This window comes from Acanthochromis polyacanthus, chromosome 16 (assembly GCF_021347895.1).
Source record: "Acanthochromis polyacanthus isolate Apoly-LR-REF ecotype Palm Island chromosome 16, KAUST_Apoly_ChrSc, whole genome shotgun sequence".
NCBI lineage: Eukaryota > Metazoa > Chordata > Actinopteri > Pomacentridae > Acanthochromis > Acanthochromis polyacanthus.
Window position 1 is genome coordinate 18,570,087 of NC_067128.1, and position 18,912 is coordinate 18,588,998.

The 18,912-nt window shown below is 40.2% G+C and overlaps 1 protein-coding gene across 1 annotated transcript; it reads right to left on the minus strand.

The window, feature by feature from the left end:
• Positions 1-728: 728 nt before the first annotated feature.
• Positions 729-10,023, minus strand: fam89a (family with sequence similarity 89 member A). The gene is made up of 2 exons (XM_022215503.2): positions 9,564-10,023; positions 729-6,562 (listed from the first exon to the last, which is right to left on the minus strand). The coding sequence occupies exons 1-2, from the start codon at positions 9,810-9,812 to the stop codon at positions 6,269-6,271; spliced, it is 543 nt and encodes a 180-aa protein (XP_022071195.2). The 5' UTR covers positions 9,813-10,023; the 3' UTR covers positions 729-6,268.
• Between the last annotated feature and the right edge of the window lie 8,889 nt (positions 10,024-18,912).

The window sequence follows — 18,912 nt, forward strand, 5'->3', positions numbered from 1 at the left end:
CCAAAACATGGAAGTAATCAGCTGGGAAAGTTTCATGCTGATAACTGTTACTTAGAATTTTGACCCCATTAAACAGCAGTATTTTGCATTAAAGTGCATTTTAAATCATTAATGTGTGTTGTTTACCGCAGTGGACTTACATCTATCTCATTCAAAATAGTGAATTACAAAAAATAAGAAAAAAAAGGACTATGCTGAGGTCTTTTTAGGGAATATTAAACAAAATCTGTTTTTTTAAATAATTCATACAAAAATGGGTTGATATAGCAAACATGCCATTCTAAAATGTTGTTCAACTTATGTACTGATAACAGTTCAATTCGGTTTCTATTATGCCCTACAGTTTAACAAATATATATTATATATATAATATTTATTCATGTGCTAACATAGTTGCACAAGGGTTTTCTAATTATCAATTAGCCTTTCACTACGATAACCTAAAACACAATGCAGCAGCAGAACATGGTTGATGGAAATGTTCCTCTGTACCCCTATGTAGATATTCCATTAAAAATCAGCCGTTTCCAGCTACAATAGTCATTCACCACATTGTCAACACTGTATTTCTGATTCATTTAATAGTTATCTTCATTGAAAAAAAGCTGCTTTTCTTTCAAAAATAAGGACATTTCTAAGTGACCCCAGACTTTTAAACGGTAGATTCATTTGAGCCACATCACGATAAACATTTTTCTTATGTTCTATATGACACATCAGTCCAAACCTGAAAAGTATGGAATCACTTTATTAAATTCAGTATAGTAACTATGACAGGAGAGCATTGAGACTATATCGTCCAGACAAACAGTAGTATGGTCATCGATGGATTCAAGAACAGGAGGAATGATGGATGGCAGCAACACGCCTTCACATGTTCTCCACAGATCGCTTATCTATGCAACACAAAATACATCAACACCTTTATTTCCACTACAGTTCAAGAAAGATTATGATGAGTGATATAAAGTACAAGTAAGAAGGAAATTTCATGAAGTCACACGTCTGGTTTCTCATTAACTTACCATCAACAGACTCAAAGCGATTGATAAATATTAGCTATTTAGTGCGTCGATAGTAAGAAGCAGTAAAAATGAGCTGATATATTTGATACCTGTAAGGCTTTCTTGTGTTTTTCTTGGCTCATTCACATCCTAAAACCCAGAAAAGATCAAGTTGCAGAAGAACATACATTTTACACATTTTCAGGGAGACAAAGACCAGCATGTTGCAGGAATAAAACAATAATTTTTCCCTCTTTTATTCAATATCATCAATCTCTGATCAGATTATTCTGCCTTCAAGTGTCGCAACTGTCCGTAGAGTTTCCACAAGGCTTTTTAACAGCCCAATGTGTAAAACATGACGCATGATTGTGGTGACAGCAATTTCCCCCACATCAAACTTTTGTGGTTGCATTGAATTCTGGTTTACTGAGGCCACTAGCTCTCTTTGAACCTCCTCTGTACAGTCGATTAGTCCATGTGATTGTTCAAAGTTGGTGCAAAACAGCAAGTCTAAAGACAAACTCTTTGACTATGAGGCTCGCACTGAAACATTTTCACGTTGACGTTTTCATCAGAATTCATTGTATGTGAGTTTAATGTCACATTATTTACATTTGGCCAGATCTTCAATATGTAACAAAACAGTCACATTAAAGCCATGTTGTAGGTAGAACACGTTACTTTGTCAGGAGCCAACAACGGAAAAGACTTTTTGCCACAAGTTTGCCCTGAGATGACACATCCACGATCCATAATCACAATAAAAAAGGGGGAATATTTTAGGTTGTAGACGTCGGAAACACACACTGTAATATTACATTATTGGTTGCAATTTGCTGGTGTTCCATTTGAAGCTCCTTTTTTTTTTTTTTTTTTGTTCTTTTGTGCTGGATTTGTAGTGTTGCTGTACAAGGAGCACCATGTGCCTGTTTGCTACAGACCAACTCAAAGAGGATCAGGTAGTCATAGTTTCGGGGGATTTAACACAGAACAGCCAAACACAAGTGCAAATTTATAAGCAAGGAGTGCACCATGTGGCGTAATTTGCTGAATGACACGACTGATTTTAAGGCTGTTATCATCTTTGGAAGTTAAAGCTGCTACGTGTAGATTCAAATCGATCTTGACAGAATAAAGCACTGCGGTCCTTGCTTGATGTCTCCAGTTTCTGGAAAGCATCAGTCAAGACAGGAAGAGAGCTGCAGCGCTTTGGATGAAGCAACTCAAATTTCAGAGGGCGGAAGCGTCAAAAATACACCACTCCAAACAGCTGCATCCGTGTCTATAATATGTCAGACAAGCCTTCGACAGAAGTCTGAAAAAATGAAGTGACGAAAGACTGGAAAAGACCAAAGCGAACTGAAGTTTTCATCCAACAAACATGTTTAGCCACATTTCTCAGCACAGGTTTTAATAGGCTCATTCTGGGATTTTCTGGATTAGTGGTTGGAGAACAATAACATAGGTTTGTCCCATTTGGTCAGCCAAGCATTAAGTCATCTACGTAGTAATGTAGTACACCTTCAGTGAAGGATTTACGAGGTTGCTTTAGTCACTTAGTCTGACATTCGACATGTAGCAGCCCTAAAAACCAAGTGCATGTCAAGCAGTTGAAATCATTTGGATATTCTCATCCCCATCTGAACAGCAAGCCACAGGTCCAAGACCTGCAGGTTTACAAAGGCACTAATTGTGTAGACATCCAATGAAAATCTTATAGGGTCATGATTTGAAATGTGTCAATTGTCTTGTTTGATTGAATGTGCTTCAAGATCAAGTTGCAGCAACAAAGCAGCTGGTTTTAGCAGACCCTAAATGAGTAATCTGACTTTAAAAGCTAGCAGAATTAGAATCCAAGTTTAAGATACAGACGCAATGTTAAGTGTCACTAACTGTGGATCCCTAACAAATAACAGGGAGCAAACATTCAGTCCAAAACAAATGCTGACGCCTCTTATTAGTGTTCTGCTTCTAGTTAGGAATGTGCAGTGGCAATATTGAAATGAACAGGCAAAGTTTTAAGATTAACAGTGAGAAATAAGAGGCAGAAAACCTCATACAGTTATTCCCAACTCAGATCAGAAGAATCGGACAAACAGTGAGATAGAATCAAACTGGTAACAGAATAGTTTGATAGTTTGGGTACATTTTTCTGCAAGTCTGACAAAACCCCCCGCGTAAAACTAGATTCACACTTTTTGTATGGCTCAAACAAAGAAGATCAGCTCATCTTCAGAGGAGATGCAGGTGGATTTTGTTACTGTGCGAGGTGAGCTGTTTCGGCTGTTTTCGGCATATTTCCCAAAATGTTAAACTGTTCCTTTAACAGTCAAACTGTAATTATGCCCCTTGATTTGGACAAAGGTGCTCGTGAGACTAAAACCTGACAAAGTAGTTTGATTACAACAGAGGGAAAGGAGTAATACTTGATATTTCATTTTATGTCAAACTGCTAAACTCCTTGAAAGTCTTGTGTGACATTTAACTGCTGCAGTCACACATTTGACTTTTACACATCACACATGTAGAAAACAAAAAGTGAATATTTTTACACTTTCCTCAGTCGGTGACAACAATTCCACAACACCTATGTAAGCAGAAATCAAACATTTTCTGTCAATCAACTGAAAAAAAATGGCATTTCTTTGAGTGAAGCAGTTCTTATTTGAAAAATAAGGAACTCCCTGCAGGACAGATAACATGTTGAGAGTAACTGTCCTCCATTCATCAGCTGCAAAATAACTGTTATAGACATTCTTTAAGATATCACAATACCTTTCAATAAAATGTAACCATTCAGGAGCAGTTTGTTGGGACACTTTCTACTTCAGCACCTTTAACCAAATACAATGTTGAGTGCTGCACTTTCTTTGGTTTGTGATCAAATAGTGGACCAATCAACACAAAGATGACATCAAATCGTCCATACAGACACAACATGAAGACGTTTCCGGAAAAGCTATTCTCAAAGCGATGCTGGGTAAAGAAATGTTGTACTTCTGTGTACTGAGCTGTGATGCTACTGGTTCAGCTGAGAGCTTCACTGCAGTGTTTAAGGAAGACAGGGGAGACTATTCCAATGTGTAGTAGCAGTATGAAGATATGCACATAAAAGTGCTATCGCCCGCTGAAGAGCAAGCACACCTCAAAGTCTGAAACAAGGCTGCTTTTGTGCTTTGTTCCGACAAAAACGGCATTAATTCAGCGCACTCTACGGTGTTTGTTTCTATCTTGCTGACCAGCATACACTGAAGGCAAGTTTTCCTCTTCTACAATCTTGTTAGTGACCAGCATTGTCTTGTAATGGAAGCTTCCCATCTGCTACAGCTTTACGATGAAGTTAAGATCGTTAAATGACTCCTAGACTGTATATAAAAATGTAGAAACACTGGTAAAAGACGCATTACATCCCTCTGAGACGTCTTCACTGATCCGATGGCCTCAGCCAGTATCTCCAGGCATGTAGTATAGATCTAGATATGCTGCAAAGACGAGATCAGTTCAGATCTCGATGCAGGATACATATAAAGTACCCTGTATTCACTTGATAGCTGCTACTAGGTTTAGAGCTACAGCTGTTTATTTACACTGCTAGCAATACTTGAAGGCCACAGTGACCAGAGAAGCCAACCTGTTTCTGGTTCAGAAATTATTTTGAACAAAACTACTTGTTTGTCACTCATCGCCTTCAAAACACAATCAGATTTATGCACGTAAACGTCCCATAAATGTGATAAATAACCCAACATTCCAAACAGCAAGTGCAAATTATGAGTTGATCAGAGCAACTCTTGGCAATGTCTATTTGATAGTCTTGTAAGTTTGAAAGCTGGTTGTGTGGAAAGTGGCAGAATAAGTCATTATAGCGTGTTCTTTTCTGATTACTTTTAATTATGTTAAAGGATAATTACTATTTATTACCACTTGAGTGTCTGTTCTCCGTCATTTCTATTGATTATGACAACAGTGCCCTCAACAATGAAATAAATGAGATCTGGGAGCCAGATCTGTTCCCAGATTGCTGCAATTAACTTGATGAGTACAGCGTTATTATTATCAACAGGAACTTGGCAGCCATAACTACGACAGCAACATCCAAGTGAGAATTAGCTGACACATACTTTCACGATTCAGTTAATGTGTCATAATTACAGGTAGGCTAAATGCATAATCCAGATTCAGGCAGCTCTGCACACCACAAAGTCAGAAAACGGTGACACATCAAAGTTGCGTGTAACGTGTTGAAGCTGTAGCAGCTTCGGGGAAGCACACTATCTGCAGCCAAGCACACCGGGCTAGGAGGCTTTTCACCCATGCGAAAACTGTTTCCAGCATTTTGAACGTTTCACATTTTCAGAGCATTTATCGGCTCCGTCTAAAGGCAGGAAGGTGTAGACCTCATACCCAACATCCACCCCTTGCTGTCAAGCATTTTTACACCGGTGTGAGGACTGCACCTCTTTCTTCTTTCTTGAGGCCTGACAACTTTTGCTCAGACCTTCTGAATTTATATAAATGACTGATTTCACTACTTAAAAGTAACACCAACACCGTCTCCATCAACATGTCCACAAAGTCTGTCGTCCTGTTGCACCAACACTGACTGCAGAATTCAGAAATCCCTCTGTTGGATTCCCAGCGTGTAAATGCTGTACCCTTGTATCTGGGTAGTGGTACAGTACAAAACCTCCATAGAAAGAAACAGGAAAGCAAATATTTTGTTATTTATATTATATAATAAATAATAAAACTTTGTTCATATATTTTTGTATATGTAAAAGAAAAAAAAAAGTTCTGCCAAAAAGAGTGACTGGCTAGTTAAACCAAATGATACAGAAGCAGCAGCAGAGTGTTTTATAAAAAGAAGTATACATATTGCCTAATTGCGAGTATATGGAGTCTTTGAATACAATTCAGCTCAACTCCTGAGTGCTTCACAGGATGTCAGCGAGCCACTTGTCAAAACGTCCGGCCACTCAGCTCCGCAGTTTGATGAAAATCCTGGTCACGCTGCAAAAAAAAACAAAAAAATTCTGCAGCACAAGCAGGTAAATGTTTCACCTGAGGACGAGATGAAGTTAAGCTGGAACTTCTGTCGTCTCTAAGAAAAACCAGACAGCACAGGCTGCTATCTCTAACCAGCCACTCCCTTCTCGGAGGCCAAACGTTTTCTAAAGCCACTCTGCTTTCCCACCAGCTTATTCCAGTCTGTCGTCCCCAGAACACGTATCCATCTGCAGGAAAATGCTGAGAATGAGGCCTCAGATAGTGACGTGAAAAGAGTCCCAGCTGTCATCTTTGCCACTGCTGCTCCCGTTCTTGGCTGACGCCATTGTTGCCGTGCTGTCTCCAACTTCTCCATCCGGCTGTTCTCCAGTGGGAGTGGCACCGGGCTCCGGGTAATACTCGTCATCCTCATCAAAGTAGCCATTCTCCATCATGCTGAGGCTGGAGGCGGCGCTCAGGTCCTGGCAGCTCCCCTTGTACTCCTGGATGGACTCGTGGAGCGACCACAGCTGGCACAACAGAGACATGTCCTGCTGACGTAGACCCACCTAGTGGAGAATCAAGATCCTGATTAACACAGGAGGAATTTTCCACAGGACTCACAAAGTAAACAAGGAAACAGACCCAGATACCTTGAAAAACTACTGACCAGCAGCCTATATTCAGTCTTTGCAGTGTCAGAAAACAGCACGACTATTAATTACAGCTTTTTAAAACCAAAACAGACATCTTCACAGAGTTTACTTAGTCAGACTAACAATATAAAACCCAAAGAGGTTTTCATTATTATCCCATAGGACCAAAACACATTAAGGTCCTTTTCGCCCAACAAATTACTCAACTATTTTTGATACAACTGCCAATTTATTCATGCTAAATCAAAAATCAACTAACTGATAGTTTGTTTCAGCTCTAAAAAACACCACACAAACAAATCACTGACAAATTCACTCAAACACATCACGCTGCAACACGTCTGACACTTAGTACAAAAAGAAAACTCTCACATTTCTAATTCAGGCTTCTCGACAGGATTTTTTTTCAGTGTAACGGCAGGTCCTCCTGCACACGCGCAATAGACGGAAACGGGTCAATCGACAGGAAAGTACGGCTGAGGTGGGGAGACATAAATTAATCTAGATAGGCACCCAGTTGATAAAAACAAACGCACATGGCGTTATCTGTCAAAATAACAGCGCAGCGGCCCTAATCACAGTGTTAACCCTTCCTGTTCGGCCCCCGACCGTGGTCAGGAAGCCCGGGGTTAACCCCCTTCACTTCACCAGCAGCCGTAGAGGCAAAGACACAGGAGCCCAGCCACATCGAAGAACACTGCAGCCTTTATTGTCTATAAACAGTGGCTGAACCGCACAGTACCGCCAACCAGCAACTACACACCTTCTCTCCTCCTCCGACTGCACCGACTGCCCGTCTGTCTCACTCGCTCTCCCCCCACACACACGCTGCTCTCTCTCCCTCTCTCATGACGGAGCCACACACTCTCATAACAACAGCGTAATCTTTGAAATGCGCTGGCGTAGCGGCCCTAATCACAGTGTAATTTTTTAAACTGAGTGTAACGGGCCGTTAAGACTGCGTAACGGCCCGTTACGCTGAAATGCGCTGGCGAGAACCCTGTAATTTTTAATAATTAGCCTACAAGTAAAATCATATTTTTACATCTATCTTATTTGCAATATGTGGATTGTGACTGGCATACAGGACAGGCTTCACATGTGCACAGCAAAATGACATGGAAAATACGGTTGCTAAAAAGTTGTACAGCTGCACAATTAACATAGTATTATTCACACGCATGACCAAATATCACTTGGTTTCAAATTGAGTAAATCTGCCCTTACAAAACCTTATTTCACTCTTTTCAAAGTGATTCTTGCACTTGTCTGAGCTGCAGCGCTGCAGTAACTAAGTGGAGACCAGAGGCTTCTCTGTGCGCAGCTGCCGAGTTAGCTTCTACTGCAGCTGCATGTGAGGCGTTTAGGGAACATCAGTAAACCATAAAATCTATGAATAAACAGATATTTACAAAGTGGAGTGCTGTAGGTACAATTTGATTCACATTTGGCCTCATGGAGGTGCACTGAATTCAGGGGATGCTTATTTTAGGTCATATTTTGATGCAGATTTGTACATTGCAAATAATGCTGTTAAAGTGAAAGTAGTGCTACGTGAAAGTACAATAAAAACTGTCTGTAAAGACCAGTGATTAGATGTGATAAATAGGTTAATCATTGATGACAATACGACAACTGTATGGAAATATTTCAGCTGCAAAATATGATTGTAGCAAAAACTGAACCTGCTTTGTCGCTCCCCTCTTTGACATTGTGATTTTACTCTGTCAAGGCCACCATCGTGGGGTGAAAAGGGCATTTCTGCTGTATACCACCCCGCTGACAGTGCAGTTTGAACTCACTGCATTGTTTTTCCGTGCATGCAAATCACAGTCGGTTCAAAGAGAGACCGAACACAGCGTTCTGCAAACTAGGGAGTGGCTTACACACTTTCAAATATAGGACACTTAAAAATTATTAAACAATGTGAACTACAAAGTCGTAGTAATACATTAACAGCAGCAAAGCAATAAGCCCGGCTGCAGCGAGATGAAAGCACGTGAAGCAGGAATAGGATTTAGCAAAGCCTGTAACAAGAATCCACATAGCAAATGGATAGAGTTTAAACAGTTTGACCTTTTCAACCTGAATGACTGTATATTAGGAAACAGGCTTTTGTTCTGTATTGACCAAGAGCTGTTTGAAAGTCTGGTCTGGCTCTGATATGAAGATCCCTGCTGCTGGCAAGGGAGTGTGTAATAAGTGTTTCACTCTGATTACATCTCAGTGAATGTAATAACAGGTATTAGTTCACTGGAGGATTGTGTGCTGGTTCCTGTGTGATGAGGGGAAAAAAAACTTTTTCACTGAAGCTGAAAGGTATTAAATGGAGATTAGAATAAAAATCAGCACAGGCCTAATGGCTTGATTTGTCTCATCCAATACAAAGCTGTTCCTGATCATTTTTCTATTTTCTATGGTGTTCTTAGCACCAGACTCCGTTTTATAAAAAAAAAAGATTTTTATCTTTCCGTGCCTGCAAGTCACTTTGCATAATGTAAAATGATGATCCATGCAAAGTAAGAGGCATTTTTCAGAAAATCGTCAAACATAAAATGCGCATATTTTGGGGTTTTCTCCACTCTCTGTGAAAATCCTGTCTGCTCCAAAAAGCGTGATCTATATCTAAAAGTTGATATTTTATTTATGCAGTGCAGTGCATGGTAAACTGCATGCACGCCGAATCTATCAAGACAGTCTAGTGATTGCAAACAGCCTCAGTTTGTGAGCTAACAAACGCTTGAGTTTGTCCAAAAGCCAAACAATTTTAAACTCGAGAGTTCCTTTATGGAATTTGGCTGAACGTGAACGTGCAGCTCCCGACCAGGGATTAAGCGGCTCTCGACCAAACCAGCGGTGAAAAACGGAGCACTTTCTGAGCGACAAATGAACTGAACCCTCCCTGAAATGTTACCATCTCTTTCCGCAGCAGAGCCAGAGCGGCGTCCAGGTTGGCCGGCTTGTTGGCCAGCAGGTTGTCGGCGTTGTTCCTGCCTCGGCTCAGGTCGTCCTGGATCATGGTTTTCTTCACGTACATCCTCTCCATTTCTCTCCAGGAGCCGCCGCTTGAGTTCAGCAGCCCGCTCAGGCTCTTCGGCAGCGGGGGAAGACCCTCGATGCAGGCCATTCCTCCCAGCGTGCCGTTCGTGGACTTACCATTCATGGTCCTGTGTGTTGCTGAGCGAAAAACGGAGAGTACTGACCCTGTTGTTGACTGTTTGCTTCTAAAAATGCTACAAACGCTGTAAACATGCAGCCGTCCACCACACCAAACAAACCGAGCAACAGCCGTGGTTTTCTCTGCCCTGGGCGGCAGCGACGCCACGTCAAGTTAGCGGATGTAAAGGCTGCGGACTTCTGGTGTGGAAACCAAAATAAAAGCACCTCTCTGTTTCGCAGGCTAGGGTTTTCGACTAGGGCAGGGGTGTCAAACTCCGTTCCTGGAGGGCCACTATCCTGCATGTTTTAGATGTTTCCCTCTTCCAACACACCTGATTCAAATGATCAGGCTCGTTATCAGGCTTCTGCTGAGCTTGATGATAAGCTGATCATTTGAATCAGGTGTGTTGGAAGAGGGAAAGATCTAAAACATTCAGGATAGTGGCCCTCTAGGAACGGAGTTTGACACCCCTGGACTAGGGGCTCGGTGGTTAGCACTTTTGCCTTGCAGGTAGAACATCCCTGGTTCACATCCCAGCCTTCCTGGGATCTTTTCTGCATGGAATTTGCATGTTCTCCTGTGCATGCGTGTGTTTTCTCTGGGTGCTCCGGCTTCCTGCCAAAGTCCAAAAACATGCTGAGGTTAATTGGTAACTCTAAATTGTCTGTAAGGGTGAATTCGAATGTTTGTAACTACCCAGATCCCCAACTGATCAAACATGCATGGGATGAGCTGAAACAAGCCTGATCCATAGAGGTTTCACCCCACAACCCACAGAACCCAAAGCACTCACTGCCAATGTCCCAGTGTCAGAAACATTAACAGAGATCCTGTGTCCATGCCCCAATGTGTAAGAGCTATTTTGGCAGCATAAGGGGCACATACACAATATTTGGTTCAATCGCTGATTGGTGTATGAAAATAAAAGAATATTTAAAATATCATAGTTGAGTTCTGTAAATAGCTTTCCATCACAACACCCATCCCGTAACATAAAACTTGAATTTGTAGCGCTACTCCAAGGCCTAATAGATGGCATCCACTCAAAGAGAACTATCTGTAAATCTATCTTTCTCAATTTATCCAGAGTCGGGTTGTACTTGCAGATGCTGAGGGATCCCAAGTTGTTCACAGGAAAGATGAGACATATAATCCCTCCAGTGAGGGGTCTCAATCCACTTAGATGTGCATGGAAAACCTCCAAATGATGTCAAGAGGCATCCTCGTCAAATTGCCGAACCACCTCTATATACACCTAAATGTAGGGGAGTAATTTGTCTGAAGGGGCTATCAGCTCCCTCCAGATGTTAAAGCTCCTTACTTTCCTCCATTTTCATGTCACTTGTGAAATTTTTCACAAGACAGCTTTCTTTTGCTTGGGGACGCAACTCACTCACAAACTCCAGTGATGTTTGTCAGAGAACACAAATGGTAAGAACAAACAAAGATCAGCCTGAATGTATGGCAACAGAAATGCACTGGATTTTGTTCTCACAGATTTTTTTACAGAACAATTTGGTGCTTCTGTTTTTTAGCAAAAACATCCACAGCTTCTTCAAACTACCACTGGTACTGTTATCAATATCCATAGTTTTGCAACAGGATGTGTATGAATGACCTCTGAGTCTATGTTTAAAAAGCACTATCAAATGTGTCCCTTACATACAGTGTGGAAATACTCAGCTTTTATTTTGAAATGAGCTGGTGGCAATGTTATGTCTGCTTTACTTGTAACTTGTCAAAGCACACTGGATTCAGGATAAGTAGTAAAACCAGCTTCCTGTCCTTTTAACACAGTGGCTGCTGGGCGTCTCCCTGCAATCACTTAGAGGCAGCAAAAATGCAGGAATAGTCATTGAAAAAGAAAATTGTGTTTAATCGTGTATTAGTTTTTATTCTGTGTTTAATCATCAGTTGTAATCAGATTTTGAAAAACAATCATATTCATTTTGGACAAGAGTAATATCTCTGTCAAATGTTTCAAATGAGAATTTAGATGTTTAAAATATTGGTCAGTTGATACGCACTCACTCTTGAGAAGAAAATAAACTTTCAGTCTAAATATAAATGACCTTTTTACACTTCAAAGTACACCTTAAATGAAAAATGAAAAATGAAAAAGTAAGCGTTTCTACTGTATTGGTTTTTGCCCATTGACACGGACAGTCAGTAATTTTAAACATTAAACTTTAATATCTATCTTTTGCTTTAATGGAGGATTATACTGGAAAAACTGATTGCTAGATTTTCCCCAGAAGGCAGACGAGTGTAGACGGGGGTTCGGGGTCATGACAGGAGTGTGTGTGAAAGACAATAGTGTGAGTATAAAGGACAGATGGTGGGCCTCACTTCCAACCCCCAGCCTCCAGTGCCATCACAACAATAACACAACAAGAAGCCTAAAAGCAACACACAAAAGCATCACACACTTTCCATAGAAAGAGACGAGCATGTGCTGAGCCACACACACACTCAGGCAGATGGATGACGCCTGCAGCCGAATCGATGACATTAATTAAGTATGACTCACTTCCTGACACTTATTCTCATCATTTGCTTCCTATAATCACCATTAAACATGAAAAACCCTAAATGACAGCCAGGTGGGTCTCAGTCAAGCGTATATAAGAGAATTTAAAATGGTTATACCACTGTTATCATGATTATCTAGCTGTTCCTGCTTCTGAATGGCCCAAGGAAATTATGCTTTGATTATATTTTATGCAGCACAAGAGGAGGGTTTTCAAGTTGTTGTTTTTTTAGATTTAAAGTTCATTTTCTAGAATAGTTTAAAAGATTGATATCTATCTTTTGTTTGTGGTTAAAAAAAGTCATAGAAAGCTATAATTTCTTATTTAGTGATGTTATCAGACTACAACAACAGATACTATTGTCAGGTGAATTGTTTCAGCCGGTTGTAAAATGAAATATAAAGCTAGCTAGGTAAGGTTAGCTTGCCAACAAAGTTTCGACACTATTAGGAAAGAGATACACAATTGTAGGCATTTTCCAAAAAGCATCATATGATTAAGACACATTTATAATATGATGTGATTGATAGAGACATGAACTTTAAGAGTAAGATAATGATATTAAAGCACAAGAATATAATTGGTTAGCTCGGTTTTTGCACAAAAGTCTAGCTTTTTGGCTAATATTACCAACAACCAACCACTAATGAGGTTAATTAACTAGCAAAGTTTGGGCATCATGAGGTTACATACAACTACAAAACACAGTAATACAATGAAAAGGTATTAAAGTTGAATTTCTCCTTTGTCCTCAATGATGATAAGAGACATGAACTTAAAGATAATACTACAGAATTTATATACAACAACAGAAAAGTAGGCCGCCATTCGACAAACACTTGCCCAACTAGCATTCCCCTTAAGCCAATGCTATCGAAGTTAGCTAAATACCACAGCTTTGAATTTAGTTTGACATTTTGAAAAACGAGCATGGATAAGACAAATAACACAAGAATTGAACTCGAAGAAGATGATACTATAAACAACCATATGATTAATTTCATACTTTTTTTGTAACAACCTACGTAACTAGCATTACTTACCTTACTAACAAAGTGAGATAACAACATTAGTTAGTGTTAGCCTGCTGGTTAAAATAATTCAGCTACTTTTAAGAGTTTATACATTGTATTGCAATGCACAATATAGCACATGAATGGTTACAATTTTTGGTGCTCAGTGGGTGTATGTTTAGCCTCCATCTGTGTTTCAGTTAAGCTAATTACACCAGTTCTTGTTTTTTCCACTGATGCTAAAGACACTTAAACACCTTTTATTTTATTTTATTTCAATGGTTCATAGTCAGCTTCATATTTGTATTTATTTCATAAATTAAAAGGTAAGTCGGCAGCTGAGTGCTTGACAAAATAAAATTACAAAATGTGAAAAACATTAAAAAATAAGAATTCTCCATTTATTGCGTAATAAATGCATAATAGGATGAACAATCACTTGTCAAAGTGATTTATTTGTCCTAGTGCATTTCCATCTGACTGTTCAATAACATGTTATCAGACAGCGCAATATTTGCCCTTGAAAAGCATCACAGCAGCCTAATCCTGCTCTCAAAACAATTAGCTTTCAGCTGACGGTCCACAGCTGCTCAGTCTAAAGAGACCGATCAAGGACAATCTGTTTTGTCCAGGGGTTTTATAATCAGAGCGACCCTCAATAAGCTTCCAGCACTACCATCATCATCATCAGCGCCTGAGATCAAAGGATGAGGCGTATGATGGCACCCCCTGGGGAGACATGTAACCATAGCAGGGTGCTGATAATCTGACTCACTAAAAGCACAATGAGTTTACGTCGCTCAGCAAAGTCCAGCTAATAATGGTCTAAAGATATCCGCTTATGTCCCAGCAGGAAAGTGATACATTCCCCTCAAAAAATTACAGTGCGTACATCATTTAAACACAAAACACCAGCAGATACGTACTCGCATTGCTTGACCTTTACTTAGACTGTCTGCATTTCTGCTGTTCTGTGCCTTATTTTAAACACTTTGAATATCAGTTTGCATTTATATAAGATGCTATTCAATATAATGTTGCAACAGTTTGGCAATTGAAGCAGTTTAAATAATCTGTTAATTGTTAGTCATTAGTCAAGCAAAATGCCATACATGCCAAGCATTTTCAAGATTTCAAGACATTTAGTTTCTGACTTGGGGATTTCTAACAATTGAAAAGGACATAAACAATAACAGCTAGAAAAACCACATTTGCTAGTATTTATTATGGCACAGATTCTCCTTGTATTGTTTCATAAGATGTTTTTTCACCATGCGTGTGCTATTAATTTCAACATTCTTCATAAATAATAAGTCATTTGAGTGTTTCCACCACATGCTAAATCATGGATGAAATCGCCCTCATCCACAAATGTGACCTTGTGTTATTGTATATTTTATCTTCATAGAAGACAATATGCAAAATAGGTCAGTTAAAGTAGAATTTGCATCAAGAGAACGTTGAACTAACATAATCTGCTGACTGTGCTTTGCTTTCAGTTGACGATGACATTGACTGTCTTCAAAACATTCGAGTTCCAGTGAATGTCAACAGCCATTTTTGCGTCAATGTTCTCCAATGAATCAAAAAAGTGCATTTTAATTCGAAACTGCAACATTTTTAGAAGATTTATACACTGTTGCTGCAGAAATACAGCTGAAATATTGAAAGATTTAATTTGTAGCTGAAGTCAAAGTCAAAATGCAATCACTAGCAGTTACAATGGTAGTGCTGAAAGTGTGAATTTCGAGGCAACAACTAAGTGGCATTGAAATAAAAATGCTGCATGGAGTTGAAGACTCACTTGGAGTTCTGATACTGAAGGAGTTGAAGTGTAGGCAGTAAACTGAGCTAGAGGAGTCTGTGGAAGTTGAATTCTGAAAGAAGCTCGTGCCAGCTGCAGCATGTAAACTGAAGTACAATCTTACCTTGAGCATCAGTTGAAGCGTAAGCAGCGACAGTTGAAGCTGTCCGTGTAAGGGTTGTTCAAAAAGTTTGTGCACGGTGTATGTGGATGGCAGTAACACTCGTGAGCCTATACATCATGTGACGCCGTGCTATCATCAGCAGGACTCTCTTAAACTGTGTGAAAACGACGACCTTTCAACTTGAATGTTACTGTGGGGTGAAAGAACTCACAGTGAGCCAAATTTGTCAATTGGGGCAGGTGGGGCGTGATTGTGCTGTGTGTAATCGCCACACTGGGACAGGCCACACAGAGTACCAATGCCATCATGTTCCACTTCAGGTAATTAGCACTAAATGTTCTCCCTTAGACACCTCAGGACATTACAGTAGAACTCTATCTGGACAGTCCAGCTCTGTAGGACTAATATCTGGTGCAGAACCACGTAAATGTGGGAAACAGTGAGCAGTCTCATGGTGCTTCTGAACTGATGTATCTTGTCCAGCTTTCTAAACTGCAGCTCTTTCTATCTCGAAAACTGCTTTTTCTTCTCTTGATGGCAACCAAAGATGCACCTATTACAGCAGTGATGATTCTCCATGTAAAGATTGCATTATCCAGCTGATGACTGACACAGAATGTGATGTTTGCTTTGTTCTAGTTTGCTGTCCATGGCGAGATTATAAATGTACAACTCCAAGAAGTCACAAAAACCTATCACAGGTCAGGCTGTTGATAAGAAGGTATCAAACCCTGAGCAGTGTATCTATGTACTGCATGTTTCTCTCCTGCATTTCCTGTCTCGACACTGTTTCTATGGAAAAGGTCACAAAATAAATCTGTCACCTCGAGAAATAATAACCCCAAAGTGTGCTTCAGTTCCTTTAAGCTGCTGCGAGAGCTCACAGAGCAACATTGCATTGAACTTGGAGGCTGTCTCAGATTCATCACTGTCAGGGAGAGACAATAGGCCTGAGAGGAAGGAGGGAGACTGGGTGTGTTGGGAGGAGGTCAGCTTCCTATAGCGTGTCAACATACAGCAGGTCAGGAAAGAGGAGTGGCCGCTGTGAACAGCTGCTGTCAGTGACACGGGCTTTCCTCCACGCAGGGGGCTTTTAGAGGGGACGAGGATGGCAGCTTCCTCCCCGAGTCAAACAGGAATGGCATCAGAATGAGTTCTGGTCATTTTAGTGGGAATAGAATAGAATAGAATAGAATAGAATAGAATAGAATAGAATAGCCACTTTATTGTCAACCAGAACATACACTAGCTGGTGCACATATGACTGAAATACCAATGGCTGAACAGTGCTGGGTTTTATTCGCATAAAACCACTAAAAAAATCAATGTGGAAGCATGTCTATAACAAAAAAAAAACCATCTGAAAGAAGGTCTAATGTTCATACAGTGGTGATCCATGTTTACTTTACATTGTCCTGGCGTGGAGCCACTAGACGGGTAAAACAGCTTCTTCCTTCTGTTAATGACAGGAAACAATGAGTGATTTCTCACTGTGGGAATGTGACCACATTGTGCTGCCTTCAAACGCTCCACATAAACGATTACTTCTAAATACAGAAGACAGTTGTGGTATTTCTATTTTAGTTACCTAAAATTTCCACTCCTCGGAATTTCAGTGGGAAGTATTTTTTGCTCATTAACATTTATTTGACAGCCACAGTTGCTACTGCGGTAGTTATACTGTCTAGCTGGGGCTCTACGTGATCTTTCAGATGTCTTTGAGTAGTTGGTAGTTTTACAAAGTGATTTTCCCTTTTGAATTCAATTATTTCACTATTGAGTAGGGATTCATTTAAAAATATTGACAAATTTGAGTAGTTGAATCTTGTTTTTTCCCACTTCCTACCCCATTTATCACCTCACAACTCTATAAACTGTATATAAAGATGGACATAGTAACAGTAATGTTACGTAATAGTTTGTGGACTACTGTTTTGAAGACTATAAACTCAATAGGAAAATGTTATGTTTGGTAACAGATCAAGTGAGAAGTAGGGTCCTTTTCTCCTAAACTTTAAGAAATTTGGACTTATTTTTGCAGTCAGAGACGTCGCCCCCTGCTCGTTATTAGAAAGAATGCAGGTTTATGATTAACTTTGTGACCCTGTGAGGACCACCTAACTGTACATACAAGAAGTCAACTCTAGTTACATATCGACAACTACAAAAGAAAGTTCTTCTCACCCACTAATGCATCAGCATTAACAATGTATAATATCACATACAGAATGTTATAAATATGTAGCAGGTACAGGGACTTTTGTCTGTTTCATATTCTTTTGATAGTTTAAGAACACTTTGCTGTCAGTACATCTGTATTTTCCATTGCTGTACAGGTACTTCCTTGTAAGTGTATGATCTGTACTTCTTATACACAATCAAGTCATATTAACAGTTTTGTAGGATAAATAACATTGACCAAAATGTGGTGAAAATGAGCCTTGGTTAATGAGGCTCATTTTCACCACACCTTGTGCTTTCAAGTGCAACATTACATCACACTGGTTTCCCAAGCATCAGATAAAATCCATACTTCCTGTCTTATCCCCTGCATTTTCCTCTGTGAGGGCTGACGATAGTGTAGCCAGATGGCAATCAAAGCGGTAGCAGCAGACTGTGGTAATTGAAATGTGACGGCTGGACGCTGACAGGCTTTGTTGCCGCTGCTGGCTTTGCTCCAGTCTGTCCGGCAGGGACAGGAGGGCGTAGTGCTGATCAGCAGCTGGCCTCCCACTGTCTGACCTCTGACCCTCCACCTCCTCCCACTCAGTCTGCTCACCCACCAGCTCAGCTACGCCCACTATGTCTGCCTCGCTCCCCTTACTGAGAATGACTAAAACTTTTCGAACACTTTTTAGAGCGGCCATTTTTAACCTACTCTCTCTAAGATGACATACTACATATACCTTATATTTTTTTCACTATCCCTTAACATTAGACAGAATAATAGAAACATCTTCACAAGTGTTGAAGGAATAACTATGAAATTCACCACAGATATTCACCAAAAAAAAACCTCTACTTCGAATTACAGCATCAGGAATGACTGCAGACTAAACATCCATCCATCTTCTTTACACCATTTAATCCTCATTAGGGTCGCGGGGGGGGGGGGCTGGAGTCTATCCCATCCGACTAAGGGTGAAGGCAGGGGACACCCGGGACAGGTCTCCAGTCTATCACAGGGCGACATATACAGACAAACAATCACGCTCACATTCACACCTACGGACAATTTAGAGTTACCAGTTAACCTCAGCATGTTTTTGGACTGTGGGAGGAAGCCAGAGTGCCAGAAGAAAACCCACACATGCACAGGGAGAACATCCAAACTCCACACAGAAAGATCCCTTCTAGCTGCAAGGCAACACTGCCAACCATTGAACCACGCTGCAGCCCCACACTAAAGATGCATTACACTATTTGACTGTATTCATTATTTTTTCCTATTTAACTGTCGCTCATGTTTGTTAACTCGGATGTCGCATTTTGCCATTTTCTGTGAATATTTTTGATTTATTGACCTACATATTCATTAAGTGATTCATTGAGTCATCTATTAAACGGCTTGAATTTTAATCAGACATAATGAACGTTAGACCCTCAGTTTAATTCCACTCCATACAAAATA